The following is a 13,723-nucleotide window of genomic DNA, read 5'->3' as shown; positions in this document are numbered from 1 at the left end:
TGGTCCAAAAACCGGATGCCACAGCAGGACATTTGTAACCTTTACGTTTTTCTAATAAGGAATGTAACAATTCTCCTGGACAGAAAAGGGGGTAGACAATGTCCCAAATGACAAAAACAGTCAAAAACGATACAAACAACACAGTCCTAAAACCGTATGCTGATATACATAGTCAATATAGTGTGCAGTAACTTCTAAATAATTTTGATTACTCACTGACGTCCAGTGATCACTGGTTAATGAGACAGCGTTTGCAACACTTTGCAGCAGTTCCAGTTGGGCTGTTTTCTCCGTGTCATACAGACTGTGTATGCATGAAACTACTATCCCCCTCGACAATTTTTTAAAAGTAAACTTTCCATTCAGAAATTTATTGGCATCCATTTCGGCGTCTCGCGCTCCCAATCCACTCAAAATGTAACGTTATCCTACTACTCTTTGTCCGGCTCGCAAGCCCAAACAAGTGTGTGCGGCGTGCCTGTTGTTTTGTTTCCGGTCTAGCTAGATCCGGTGTGGTGTTGTAGTTTTTCTAACATTGCTAGTTGTTGCAACAGCATGTGAAAAAGTTTGCTAGGCCAAAAAAAATTTACGCCGTTAAAATGGGTTTGCGTTAACGCCGTTAATAACGCGTTTAACTGACAGCACTAATTACATTACATGTCATTTAGCTGACGCTTTTATCCAAAGCTACTTACATTTAAGTGCGTTCAACCTTGAAGGTGCAAACTCCAGACAAGTAGTAAGTGCAAGCTCATTTGCTTTAAATAGGTATTGCTACAAAGAGCCATATCAAAGTGCAGCATCAAGAAATATATATATATATATATATATATATCCCCCATTCTTTATCCGAGGTGTAGTCGGAAGAGATGTGTTTTTAGCCTTCGGCGGAAGATGCACAGGTTTTCGGCCATCCTGATGTCAATAGGGAGCTCATTCCACCATTTAGGAGCCAGGACAGCAAACAGTCGGGATTTTGTTGAGTGATTAGTTCTTCCTCGCTGTGAGGGGACAGCAAGCAGGTTGACTGATGCAGAGCGGAGTGGGTGGTTTGGGGTATAGGGTTTGACCATGTTCTGGATGTATGCTAGGGCTCATCCGTTCGTGGTCCTGTATGCAAGTACTAGTGTCTTGAAGCGGATGTGGGCATCAACTGGTAACCAGTGAAGAGAGCGGAGGAGCGGTGTAGCGTGAGAGAACTTGGGGAGGTTGAAGACAAGTCGAGCTGCTGCATTCTGAATGAGCTGCAGGGGCTGGACGGCACATGCAGGCAGGCCAATCAGGAGGGAGTTGCAGTAGTCTAGACGTGTGATGACTAGAGCCTGAACCAGAACCTGAGCCGCCTTCTGCGTTAGAAGGGGACGTATCCTTCTGATGTTATGCAGCATGTATCTACACGATCGGGTAGGTGCAGCAATGTTGGCAGTGAAGGTTAGTTGGTCGTCAAGTGTCACACCCAGGTTTCTAGCAGTCTGGGTGGGGACTACCACAGAGTTGTCAATTGTTATAGTCAGGTCTTGGGTAGGAGAGCCCTTCCCTGGAAGGAAAAGGAGCTCAGTCTTGTCAAGGTTGAGTTTCAGATGGTGTGTGGACATCCAAGAAGAAATATCAGTCAGACAGGCCGAGATACGTGCTGCTACCTGAGTTTCAGACTCCGGAAAGGAGAGAATTAGCTGGGTGTCATCTGCATAGCTGTGATAAGAAAAGCCGTGTGACTGAATGACAGACCTGAGAGAGTTGGTGTACGGAGAGAAGAGGAGGGGACCCAGGACTGATTCCTGAGGTACCCCAGTTTTGAGTGGGCAAGGTTCTGAGGTAGATCCTCTCCAAGTTACCCGGTAGGTTCGGTCTGTCAGGTAAGATGTGAGCAAAGAGAGCGCAGAGCCTGAGACACCCAGATCCTGGGGTGTCGAAATGAGGATCAGGTGGTTCACTGTGTCGAAGGCAGCAGAAAGGTCCAGAAGGATGACGACGGAGGAGAGAGAGGCTGCTCTAGCGATGTGAAGCTGCTCAGTGACAGCAAGGAGGGCAGTTTCTGTTGAGTAGCCAGCCTTGAAGCCAGACTGGTGGGGATCAAGAAGGTTGTTCTGGTGGAGATAGGTAGAGAGTTGATTATAAATGGCACGCTCAAGAGTTTTGGAAAGAAATGGAAGAAGGGAGACGTGTCTGTAGTTATTTACTTCAGACTAGTCGAGTGTTGGTTTTTTGAGTAGTGGGGTCACTCTTGCGTCTTTGAGGGCGTCAGGGAAACAGCCAGTTGACAAATACACAGGTGTTGTTACATATATTCTCCTCCAGGAGGTAGCAGCCCGCACCAAGAACTTCTTGAGGAACTCGGAAACTACATTTAGTAGTAGTTCCTGTACTATATTTCTTTCAGGGTGGAGCTGAATGTCACTGATTGGCAGTGGTGGAAGAAGTACTCAGATCCATTACTTAAGTAAAAGTACCAACACCACAATGTAGAAATATACTCTATTATAAGTAAAATTTTTGCATCCAAAATCCTACTTTAATAAAAGTACACCAGTATTCTTCTTGTTCTTCTTCTTCTTATTCAAACTATTCAGGTTCTTAAGATGCGGTGGAAAAACAAACAGAAATACGCAAAGGCAACTTTCTGTTGGTAGTTTAGTTCAACTGGTTTGAAAGTTCTTGGAACTTTTTGGTTGAAAAAATGCTAATTGTCTTTTAATAGTACAACTATAAGTCTGCAAATCTGAAATCGTACTGTGTGTTTGTGTGTCTGCAGGGGGAGACGTCGGTCGCCAGTGCCACCAGCTGTCCAGTTTGGAATGAGGAAATCTCATTCATTGAGCAGTTTCCTCCTCTGGCTCAGCGAATCAGAGTCCAGGTCCTTGATGACGCCAAGATGGGAGACATTGCCCTGGCAACGCACTTCCTGGACCTGCAGCAGATTTCAGACCCCACCAGGAACGGTACAATCCGCACAATTTTTTTGTTTCTATTTTAATGGTACTCTAATAAACATCACACATCACCTGCAGATCTGACACAGTCTTATATCAGTGAAAGCCCTTTATTTTTAATTATTTTTTTTATTTTTAAAGTGTATTTCATCAAGTTTTAGTACATATTTTTAGATTGCTGTTGCACTACCTGTTACGGTGTAGAGGATTAAAGGACCCAAATGCAGGGAGAGGCAGGCAGGCAGGCAGGGGAAGGGTTGAACACAAAGATTTATTTTATCAAAATACAAAAACAAACCTAGGGAGACCTGTGAGCTGCAGCAGGCAAGAAAACAGTACAAGAAAAACCAAGGGTATCCACAAAACCAAGCAGGAAGAAACAGGAAGCACTGAAACTGATGGGAGCTGATGCAGTGGAGCAGTGGCTAACATAGGGGCTAAATAAACTAGGTAACGAGAAGACACAAGACAGGTGATACCAGGGCTGGGGAACAGGTGGAGCACATCAGACAATCACACAGGCGGGAAAACACAGGAAGTAAAACTAGACATGACAAGACAGAAAACAGACTATCAAAATAAAACAGGAAACAGAACATAAACAGGGAAATACACAACAGGGAACAGACATATACACACCAAAATATACACAGACCACCGAATACAATAAACACAACAGGAAACAATTCTAAATAATAATAATAACAGGTAACAGAAATGTCCACAACCACAACACTACCATCATTTAACTGAACACCTCCTGCTCAGACACTTCACATTAAAAGTATTTCATTGTTTCAACAGGCATACAATTATTACTTCCTTTCCTAGTAGGCTTTTAATGGGAAACATACAAAGGAAGTGTTGAGTTCAATTGACAGTAGCTTAACAGTGATCAGAAGTAAGCAAAAGCAACTGGAATCAAAATCAAAATACAGTGCTTTATCTGAATGGTGTAATATGGCATGATGTTGGCATGATCGGAATCAGTGCTGTTGAAATGATGTGTGTATATTGTCTACGTTAAGAATTGAGAGTTAAATTTACATTATAAGCCTTTAATAGAGACGAGCTTTTACTTGTTTGTGCTAGACTCTGCCATTATTTGAATACCAGTTTTTCTTTGAGAATTTATGGTCTGCCTGCAGGGTTTAACCCCACCTTTGGTCCATGTTGGGTGAACCTGTATGGTTCTCCTCAGAACTCCACCCTTGGAGACATCCACCAGGTAAACCAGACTCCACCAAATCAAATCTAACATTTAAATTAATTTTGTTGTATTGTAATTGTATTTTTGGGAAATACACTTACCTATTTTATTTTTGAGAGTTAAATGAGAGGATTGATACCACTCTTGTTGAACAGCAAATGTTGAACATTTCTCCTTTACTGTCCAGACCTCTTAAGGAGTCCAGCAGATATTGTCTGAGCCATAGGTTAAATCTAAAGTTTATACTTTGGCAGGCTACACCCATACCATTGGTTATAACCCTGCCCTTTTCAATCCAACTCAATGGCCCTATCTTGCACCCAGGGCAGCGCAAAGCCCGACGCAAGTGTCTTTGCTAGTTTAAGACCGACGCAGTTGTCAATTTCCCGTCCAGCGCCCACGTCGTTTAAATAGCAAATGCACCTGCGCCCATCTTTGCGCCCATGGGCGTACTGGTCTTACGGGGGGGTGTGTTCAGGTGAATTCTTGGCGTATTGCTATCTTGAGGCAGTGGGAAGTGATTGTGCCACACACACAGGGAAGCGCAGCAGCACACAAACAAACAAAGATTACAAATAAAAATATTACGGTGCAAATCCGCCATCATAATAGCAATGCGCCAAGGTACAAACACGCCTGGCTTTTAAAGGGAATGGGAGATGACACTCTGATTGGTTTATTGCATGTTACGCCCAAAACACACCTATGAATTAATGAAGACACTAAGTACAACCCTTTTGAACCATGCGCCCGGCGCACAGACCCTTTTTTACACTGTCAAACTAGCAAAAGTAGATTTGGTTGCCCTAAACACACCTGCGCCAGGTGCTTCACGCTGTGCGCTTAGATCATTAAAATAGGGCCCAATGTCTGTAGGGTTAAGTTGGTGACACACCAGGGAGATGGTAGGCCGTCGGTCCAAGTTGGGCTGACCGAGAGTCTCCGTAGCCATAATTGATGTGGTGTTTCCTGCACCATAGCCCCCTAGCAAGCCAGATAGGTGTGCTAGCTGGCTTGCTATATAGCAAGCATAGTCGAACAAACTAAACAAAACTGATCCAGACTGAACTGGACTAACCCTCTCTCTCCTACAGGCTTTGAACCAGGGTCTGGGTGAAGGAATCTTCTATCGTGGTCGAATCCTCCTCGCTCTCTACGTGGAGGTATACTCCTCCCCTGCTGCAGTCGTCCCGGATACAGGCTCCGCCCCCTTTGGAAAGGTACCTCCTGCTTCCCGTTTTTCATAAAAAATACATCAGTGTATTGTACCACAGACCTTCAAACAGATTAACAAGCCAAGCTATTTTATCTTGCATGTTTCATCTGAGTCAGGATGTTGTTACCTTGGCAACCACAACTTGGCAACTTGTTTTGTTTCCGATTCACAACTTCTACTACTTCTATTCTGTTTACAGGCCGATTACAGCTATGTATAGCGCAGCCTACCCCACCAACTTCGGATGAAACTACACTTTGCGTAGCCTAGTTTATTCGCTCCAAACCAGTTGATGAATATGCACCGATTTTGCATTTCTTTTTTGCAACATTTCAAAAGTTTGCTTTAAATTTTCTTGACAATTTGAATAGAAACACAACTACTGACTCTTGTGTAACTCCTTCTTGTGTGTCCTTAAAGGTGAAGGGAGCACTGGGGAAGCTGGGACTGAGGAAGAAGAGGAGCAGCAAAAAGGACAAGAAGAAGGAAGGTCCGTCTACCTACTGAGGAGAAGCAGGAGAAACTAGAAACTAAACTTTAAAGGGGAGGGTGTAGTTTCCTATCATAATTCAAGAATATTGGTAACACAGCATAGAGAACAAGTTTAATGTTTTAGTTCAAGGACATGGATGGACATCAGTTTCATCTCTCTGAGTGTCCAGAACAAAGATAGCCTAGGTCCAGGACATGTTTAGCCTAGCTTAGCACACAGACTGGAAGCAGGGGGAATCTGGTAGCTCCTTTATTGACTCAGGGTAAGACAGAAAAACAGGGGATCCACAATATTTGAATTGAACTGAATTGAATTATTCAAAGTGTAGTTTAAAGAGGCTTTACTGTTTATTTTTATCATTATTATTTTTATTTGTTTCACAGCTAGGATGTTGAAATAATGAAAGTATGCTCTGGACCTCCTTTATTTGTAGTTTAATCATTGATTTGTTTACTTGTTGTCATAGTGTCTGTGGCTACCAGTGGATTGGTCGACGAGTCAGGGGAGGCGGGAGTTGAGGTACCAGAGGCTGTTACCGTAGAGATTGAGGAGATCCACCCACTCCCTGAGGTCAGTGCTGCCACCACCAACACCATCATTATTAACGAGCCATTTTAAACACACTGTGTCGTATACTTGTATATCATCTGCATATAGCATAAAAAACAGAGAGAGTGATGTCCTGTAGCTCTTAGGTTTTTCCTCTTGTTTTTGGTCCTCAGGGTTTCCAGGGACAACGGGAGGACTTTCTGTTGTTCGCATCTCTGTTTGAAGTCACTATGATGGACCCATCTGTAGGTAACAGACCGGTGACCTTCGAACTCTCCCTAGGTAAACAGTATATTTTATGTCCTGGATATGACAATTGTTTGCTTACATACACATCTGTACTATGGCTGCAAATTGTTTCCATTGTTTATTAATCTGCTGATTCTTTTTTTTATTTTTTGAATTAATTAGGTCAGAAAACACTGATCCATCACAATTATAGCCAAAAGTAATATCTTTAAATGTCCATCCAACAGTGCAAAACCTGAAGATATTCAACTTACTTATATATAAGACAATGGAAAGCAGCAAACTCTTACAATTCAGAAGCTGGAACTGAAGAATATTTGACAATTTTTCTTTGAAAATTACAGAAACGATTTATTGATTATCAAAATAGTTGTTGATTCATTTTCTGTAGATTCATTTCAGCTTTAATCTGTACAGTTTAAGGACTTTGTCACTGCTTTTAAACTCCGACATTATTTAAATGTTCCATCCATCTTCGTCTGCTTATCCGGGGTCGGGTTGCGGGGGTAGCACCTCCAGCAGGGGACCCCAAACTTCCCTTTCCCGAGCCACATTAACCAGCTCCAACTGGGGGATCCCGAGTCGTTCCCAGGCCAGGTTGGAGATATAATCCCTCCACCTAGTCCTGGGTCTTCCCTGAGGCGAGGCCTCCTCTCAGCTGGAAGTGCCTGGAACACCTCCCTAGGGAGGCGCCCAGGGGGCATCCTTACCAGATGCCCAAACCACCTCAACTGGCTCTTTTTGACGCAAAGGAGCAGTAGCTCTACTCTGAACTCCTCACGGATGACTGAGCTTCTCATCCTATCTCTAAGGGAGATGCCAGCCACCCTCCTGAAAAAAAAACATTTCAGCCGCTTGTACCCTGGATCTCATTCTTTCGGTCATGACCCAGCCTTCATGACCATAGGTGAGGGTAGGAACGAAAACTGACCGGTAGATTGAGAGCTTTGCCTTCTGGCACAGCTCTCTTTTCGTCACAACGGTGCGATAAATTGAATGTAATACCGCCCCTGCTGCGCCGATTCTCCGACCAATCTCCCGCTCTATTGTCCCCTCACTTGCGAACAAGACCCCAAGGTATTTTAACTCCTTCACTTCCTATTTAAATGCAGTTTCACATCATTTATAATCATGCAGAGCACAATCTAGGGTGTTGTGTGGACTAGGGATAATTTTGATTAACAATCAGTTCTAGTCAGTGTATTGGGGTCTGCTTTGGGGCAGAGTTGGCAACTGATGGCGGATTTAGGCCACTGCTGAGCCAGACCCCTTTGTCTACCTTGGGTTCATATATGCAATTTTATTTCCAACCTCAAACCCCTGAACTTCACAAGCTGTTCTTTTTCTGTCAGGAAATTATGGGAAGGCAGTGGGGGTTAAGAGATCCAAGAAGAGCCAGAGCAGGGAGGAGCTGAGGAGCAGCAGGGAGGATCTAAATGAAGAGGTGCAGGGTCTGCTGGAGTCAGAGGAGGAGCTGGACAGAGAGGAGGTGCTGAGTCCTGAACCTGAGATCAGATCTGTGTCTCCTGCCATGAGACCCCAGCCTACCGAGTACAACAGGTAACTGCAAAAACGTCTGCACCCACACAGGTAACTACTGCACCTAGAAATACTATACAGTCCATCTATTTTACACAACTTCTCTGGCTGCAAAATGGTAGAAGATGGCCAAATAGGAGACATCCTTTTCCCCAGCCCCATCATTCATTTACCTCTGGGTGATCCCAAAACTTTGCCATGTTAGATGGGATAGTTAATCTCTCCACTGTGTTCTGGGCCTGCCCTGGAACTACCTTGCCATGTTATGACTTTTTCTAGGTCTTCCAATCCTGCCTCCTCCACAGAAGGCATGTCAGTTAGGTTTAGGAGCTCTTCAAACTGTTCCTTCCCCTGCCCAACAATATCCCCATTAGGATCCTTCCCCCCCAAAATTAAGCTTCCCCTTTCTGAGTTGAGTTTGAGCTTGTCTGCATCTACCGAAGCTACAGCCCTTCTGGCCTCTTGACACCAGTCTGCCCTTCTTCATCTTGGCAGCTTTCTTCACTGTTAAGTAGATGCCTCCAAAATGGAAGCCTTGAACATGACCCACCCCGTTTTCATGCCTCCAACGTCTGACGGGATCCGATTTCACCTTCCATGAGAGGGTAGGGAAGCTCCTAAGACAGGATCCAGTAGGTGGCTCCAGAATCCAGAATCCAGTCACTTTATACTGAAGGTCATAATTTGTAGACGTTCTTCAATGGCTCTTAGTCCGGCCACTCACCTGGCACCAATTTGCCTTTAAAGACTCTACCAGGAGGTATTGCTCCCATGGACACAACACTATAGTCCATTTCCCATTTATCATGACAAGGTGGCAATTCTTGAAAGAGTAACGTCCATAGTAACTACTCCACAAACACTAGCCACTTGCTGTCTGTCTGCTTGACTGTCTAGTTCTCTCTAATTGTCTGTCTCTCAGGTCTTTCCAGTGTCTTCCTCTCCAGCCTCCCTCTGAGAAACAGAAGCCGTGTCTATTTATCTGGAGTCAGTTTGAAGATCACAACTTTCGTCTCTATCAGGCAAACTGGCTCAGCAAAACGGCCGATAGGCTGGTGAGAGACAAGTGACCTTTAATTTTTATTAATACATGGAGTGTATCAGTCAATGCCTACAAACACATGTTGTCCTCTCTACTTCCCATTCCTCTTTTAGGAGATTGGTCTTGATGAGGTGGAACGTCTCTTGAGGAGGCCGAGGAGTAACGCAAAGGAGTGTTTGGAGGAGGTGCTGCTAGAGCTGGTGGCCTCCTGCAAGTCAGTCTCCTCCTCATGAAAATTTTATTAGAATACATTTAGTTTGATTTGGTTTGATTTGATTTTCTTGTCTATCTTTCTGTCCTCTTGTGTTTCTCTTTCTCTGGTCTCCTCTCTGTCTTTTTGTCCGTCTCTCTTCAGACAGTTTAGTGGTTTTGCAGACAGGAGGTCTCAGTTTCGGCCCAATAACCTTGACAGATGCAGAAAGGAGTTTATCAAGAAGAATTTGGTGAGTCTGTCCTCACTTGTCTCTTGTTCTACCTGCCTATTCATTACCTGTCTCTCTGTCTGACTGTCATCCTGTCTGTCCTAATGTCTGCGTGTCTCCAGGTCTTTCTGGCCAGACAGGCAGTGAGGACCAGGCGGCGGATCACCAGGCGGACGGCCAAACAGAAGTTGATGGATACCAGAAAACTCCTGCGGAAACTTCGCCTGCTGGCTAAGGAGGTCAGCGGTCACCATAGGCAGTGTTGGGGAGTAACCAGTTACATGTAATGGCATTACGTAATTTAATGACAAAATAAAGGTAACTGTAATCCGTTACAGTTAATGGGAAAAATGTGTAATTAATTTACAGTTACCTATGAAAATTATTTAATTGTAAAAAGCTAGGCTATATGTTGAATAATATTAATTTTGTTGCTTTGCATGTTTTTCATGTGCACAATGTCTTCTTTTGCCATTTCCAGCCATAGCCGTTTAGTAAAGTTTGGTGTTATTCTGATGCTTTCGATTGGTTCTCTTACTTGAATTTGCAGTGCCACCCGTCTGTTAGGTTAACACTGCCAGGTTTAAACATTTGAAAATGGTTAACAGTTGACATTCATTACAAATTTAGAAGAGTAATCAAAAAGTAATTAAAGGTTATAAGTTACATGACTTTGATAAAGTAATTGAAACAATTACACTATTACATTTTAAATAGGGTAACTTGTTAACGGTAACCTATTACATTTCCAAAGTAACCTTCCAAACACTGACCATAGATCACCATAGGTGACAACAAAGACATCCAAGGTTGCAGTATGTTCAATATGTTGAGGTCTGACACCCCCTCTCCCACACCACCCTCTCTCCAGCCTCAGACTACCATCCCAGACGCATTTTTGTGGTTACTAAGTGGAAGCAAGCGATTGGCTTATGTCAGGATCCCCTCCTACTCCATCCTCTTCTCATTGGTGGAGGAGCAGAGGGGGCGGGACTGTGGCAGAGTCACCACCCTCTACATGAAGGTAACCATTCTAACACTGATGTCCATCTCTCTAACACTATTGATTTCGCTCTCTATTTCATCTCTGAAAAATGGCTGTTTGTCTGTCTGTCCAGTCTCCCGGAGGTTCAGCAAGTGAGATCTTCGCGAAGCTGGAGGTCTACCTGTGGCTTGGTCTGGCCAAGTACAGTAAAGATGCCATCACCTGCTTGCCGGAGGAGTTTCTGCCGGTCTATGAGGAAGAGGAGGAGCAGAGGAGGCTGGTCCCTGTCGGGCAGAGGAAACTTCCTGTCAGTCTGTCCTGCCAGGGTGAGTAAGCGGGGGGCGTGGCTTCTGCACAGGACAATTGCTCAGGAAATCTTGTCTGTTGTTAATTTTTTTTTTTATTAGTTTTATTCTACAATCATGAAGCTTCACCTGGAGTCAGCAGCAGTCTGTCCTGGTTAGTTGAAGGTAGACCTTTCTCAATCTCTTTTTCTCTCTCTGTCTATCTCTCTGCAGACAGCAGGTACTTCCAGCTACGATGTCACCTGTACCAGGGGCGTGGCCTGATGGCTGCATATGATAACGGTCTATCAGATCCTTTCGCCAAGGTCGTCTTCTCTACGCAGTGCCAAGTCACCAGGGTAGGTACAACTGTCCCGCTGTTTTAAAGGTTATAATTGTTCATTCAATAAACAATTATAATTAACATTATAACTCCTGTCTGTACGCAGGCTTTCTGTTATAAATTTGTAGTCTCAAAGCTCACAGTAAATATTACACAACTGCTTTCACATGTAGAACTACCCATGACCGGTCAACTCAACTACATCTGTGCCCATTGAGTGCCCATTTAACGTACACATTTTAATACATATTCTGTGTGTTTATGTGTGTGTGTGTGTGTGTGTGTGTGTGTGTGTGTGTGTGTGTGTTCAGGTGTTGCATGAGACTCTCTCTCCAGCCTGGTGTGAGTGTTTGTTGTTTGACAGGGTTCTGCTGGAGGGAACAAGGGAGGAGCTCCAACAAGACCCGCCCCTCATCACCATTAACATCTACAACCACAACGCCATGGTAACGCTGACGTTCTTCTACTTCTTTTTCTCACACATTCTGCTGCTGTTTCTGGTAGTGATGTTGTGTGTGTGTGTGTGTGTGTGTGTGTGTGTGTGTGTGTGGACGCGTGCGTGCGTGCAGGGCAGTGTGAAGCCTCTGGGTCGGGCGTTTGCAGAGCCGGAGTTTAAATCTGTGGAGCAGTACTACCAGAAGCCCCGCCTCCATTTCTATGACATCAGCATGGGCAGGGCCCCCGCCGGCGAGCTGCTGGCTGCCTTCGAGCTCATCGAGCTGGACTACTCTGGGTTTGGAGAGGTGACACCTGTCAAACAATCAATGTCTCCCTGTTTGTACCTCTTTATTGTCCATCATTTCTAAAAGTGATAATAACATTGTTTGTAGCTGAGATCTGGGAACAGAGCACTGGTGCTGGAATAAGAGGTACAATGTGACTTTTGATTTTTAGAAGTGATTTTCAAATTGTGTAGTATGATTAATCAAAAGACATGTTTGATGTGCACATTAGCACAGAGGTCTTTGGTCATTTTACAACAGTCTGAAGCTGGTTGCACAAAATGTAACCAGCGGATCTGCTGAAAACGTACTTCCGTTGATCCAGACTATAGCCTTAACCTAACCAACCCAACCATGGAAGGAAACGAGAACTAGCCAATCAGAGTAAGAGTAGGGCGGGTCATGACTTCCCCATTATAGAAAAAAATTGGCCTTCAGGAGAGGGGAAAGTTGACAGAGGTTCTGCAAGGTACCAAGTTTGCTCAACTGTTATTGGAGCACAGAGCGATAAGGGGCGGGACTTAGGAAGGGTTCATTGCTGTCTAAGGGCAATTGATCAGTTATGTTTCTGTTAACGTGGTTCTTTTCTAGGGATGAATTGATCCAAAATTGATCTAAAATCCAAATGTGAACTGATTCAAAGTTTTGAATTTATTTCAGTAAGTTCTACAAAGATCAATCTCTAACTTCACCCCACACAACAGCTGAGAAGCTCTGTGATTGGATGTTTCTCACAGCTATGCTCTCTGGCATTCGTAGTTGACTTTTCTCCAAAAGGTTTTGAATAGGAAAATCATATCACCCTCTGCAGCCCTGTGTCCCAGGCAGTGTGGACCCTCAGGAGCTGACCTACCTGGAGGAGCAGAGATGTTACATCATCCCTGAGGGAGTCCGACCGGTTCTGAAGACCTTCAGGATCGAGGTCACGCACGCACGCACGCACGCACGCACGCACACACACACACACACACACACACACACACACACACACACACACACACACACACAGTTGGGCGGCTGTGGCTCAGATGGTAGAGCGGTGGTGGCAAGACCCTGAACCCCGAATTGCTCCCGATGCTGCGCCATCGGAGTGCAAATGTGTGTGAATGTTTATTTGATGAGCAGGTAGACTCGGTAACAGTGTATGAATGTGTGTGAATGTTTCTCGTACACACACTTAGTCCTACCGGAGCGTTTGTATGTGTGTTCAGGTGCTGTTCTGGGGTCTGCGGGAGCTGAAGCGAGTGCAGCTGTTTGAGGTGGAGCGCCCCCTGGTGAGGGTGGAGTGTGCAGGACGACAACTGGAGTCTGAAGAGATTCAGAGCTACGGCACTCACTCCAACTTCAAAGAGCTGGTCCGCTATATGGATGTGGTCAGTCAAAGTAGTGATGGTTACTGACATTAGTTAGAGTGGCTACTAAGGTCTACACATCTGGCTTAAAGAAACACACCTGCATACAGTGTAGAGACATGGCTAATCTTCTCTTCCCTGTTTTCCTGTTTCCTTTTCCTGTGTGCGGTCCAATAGGAGCTGCCAGAGCAGGCCTACCTCCACCCTCCTCTGACGTTGTTCGTGGTGGAGCATAGGGCATTCGGTCAGCTCGCTCTAGTCGGGACCCACGTTGTCCCGAGCCTCATGAATTACACCCCGCGCAAGTTAGGGGGGGAGGAAGAGGAGGAAGAGGACGAGCCAAAACCAAAAGGTAAGAGCTATGGAAGAAGTGATGGAGGTAGTATT

The 13,723-nt window shown here is 44.7% G+C and overlaps 1 protein-coding gene across 1 annotated transcript in view; it reads left to right on the top strand.

Annotated features, from left to right (window-relative positions):
* LOC116047827 (fer-1-like protein 4) overlaps positions 1-13,723 on the top strand; it is a 49,624-nt gene that overhangs the window by 15,397 nt on the left and 20,504 nt on the right. The window contains exons 14-32 of the mRNA XM_035992806.1: positions 2,753-2,939; positions 4,079-4,158; positions 5,235-5,360; positions 5,777-5,846; positions 6,316-6,419; positions 6,572-6,680; positions 8,000-8,207; positions 9,109-9,241; positions 9,342-9,442; positions 9,584-9,671; positions 9,773-9,889; positions 10,522-10,674; positions 10,769-10,961; positions 11,154-11,278; positions 11,574-11,708; positions 11,832-12,005; positions 12,796-12,906; positions 13,196-13,357; positions 13,514-13,688. Coding sequence (XP_035848699.1) covers positions 2,753-2,939; positions 4,079-4,158; positions 5,235-5,360; positions 5,777-5,846; positions 6,316-6,419; positions 6,572-6,680; positions 8,000-8,207; positions 9,109-9,241; positions 9,342-9,442; positions 9,584-9,671; positions 9,773-9,889; positions 10,522-10,674; positions 10,769-10,961; positions 11,154-11,278; positions 11,574-11,708; positions 11,832-12,005; positions 12,796-12,906; positions 13,196-13,357; positions 13,514-13,688 — 2,551 coding nt within the window. The remainder of the gene's footprint in view (positions 1-2,752; positions 2,940-4,078; positions 4,159-5,234; positions 5,361-5,776; positions 5,847-6,315; positions 6,420-6,571; positions 6,681-7,999; positions 8,208-9,108; positions 9,242-9,341; positions 9,443-9,583; positions 9,672-9,772; positions 9,890-10,521; positions 10,675-10,768; positions 10,962-11,153; positions 11,279-11,573; positions 11,709-11,831; positions 12,006-12,795; positions 12,907-13,195; positions 13,358-13,513; positions 13,689-13,723) is intronic.

The sequence above is a fragment of the Sander lucioperca genome, chromosome 16 (genome assembly GCF_008315115.2).
Source record: "Sander lucioperca isolate FBNREF2018 chromosome 16, SLUC_FBN_1.2, whole genome shotgun sequence".
NCBI lineage: Eukaryota > Metazoa > Chordata > Actinopteri > Perciformes > Percidae > Sander > Sander lucioperca.
Note: the sequence above shows the minus strand (reverse complement) of the source record. Positions and strands in the feature narration are given on the sequence as shown.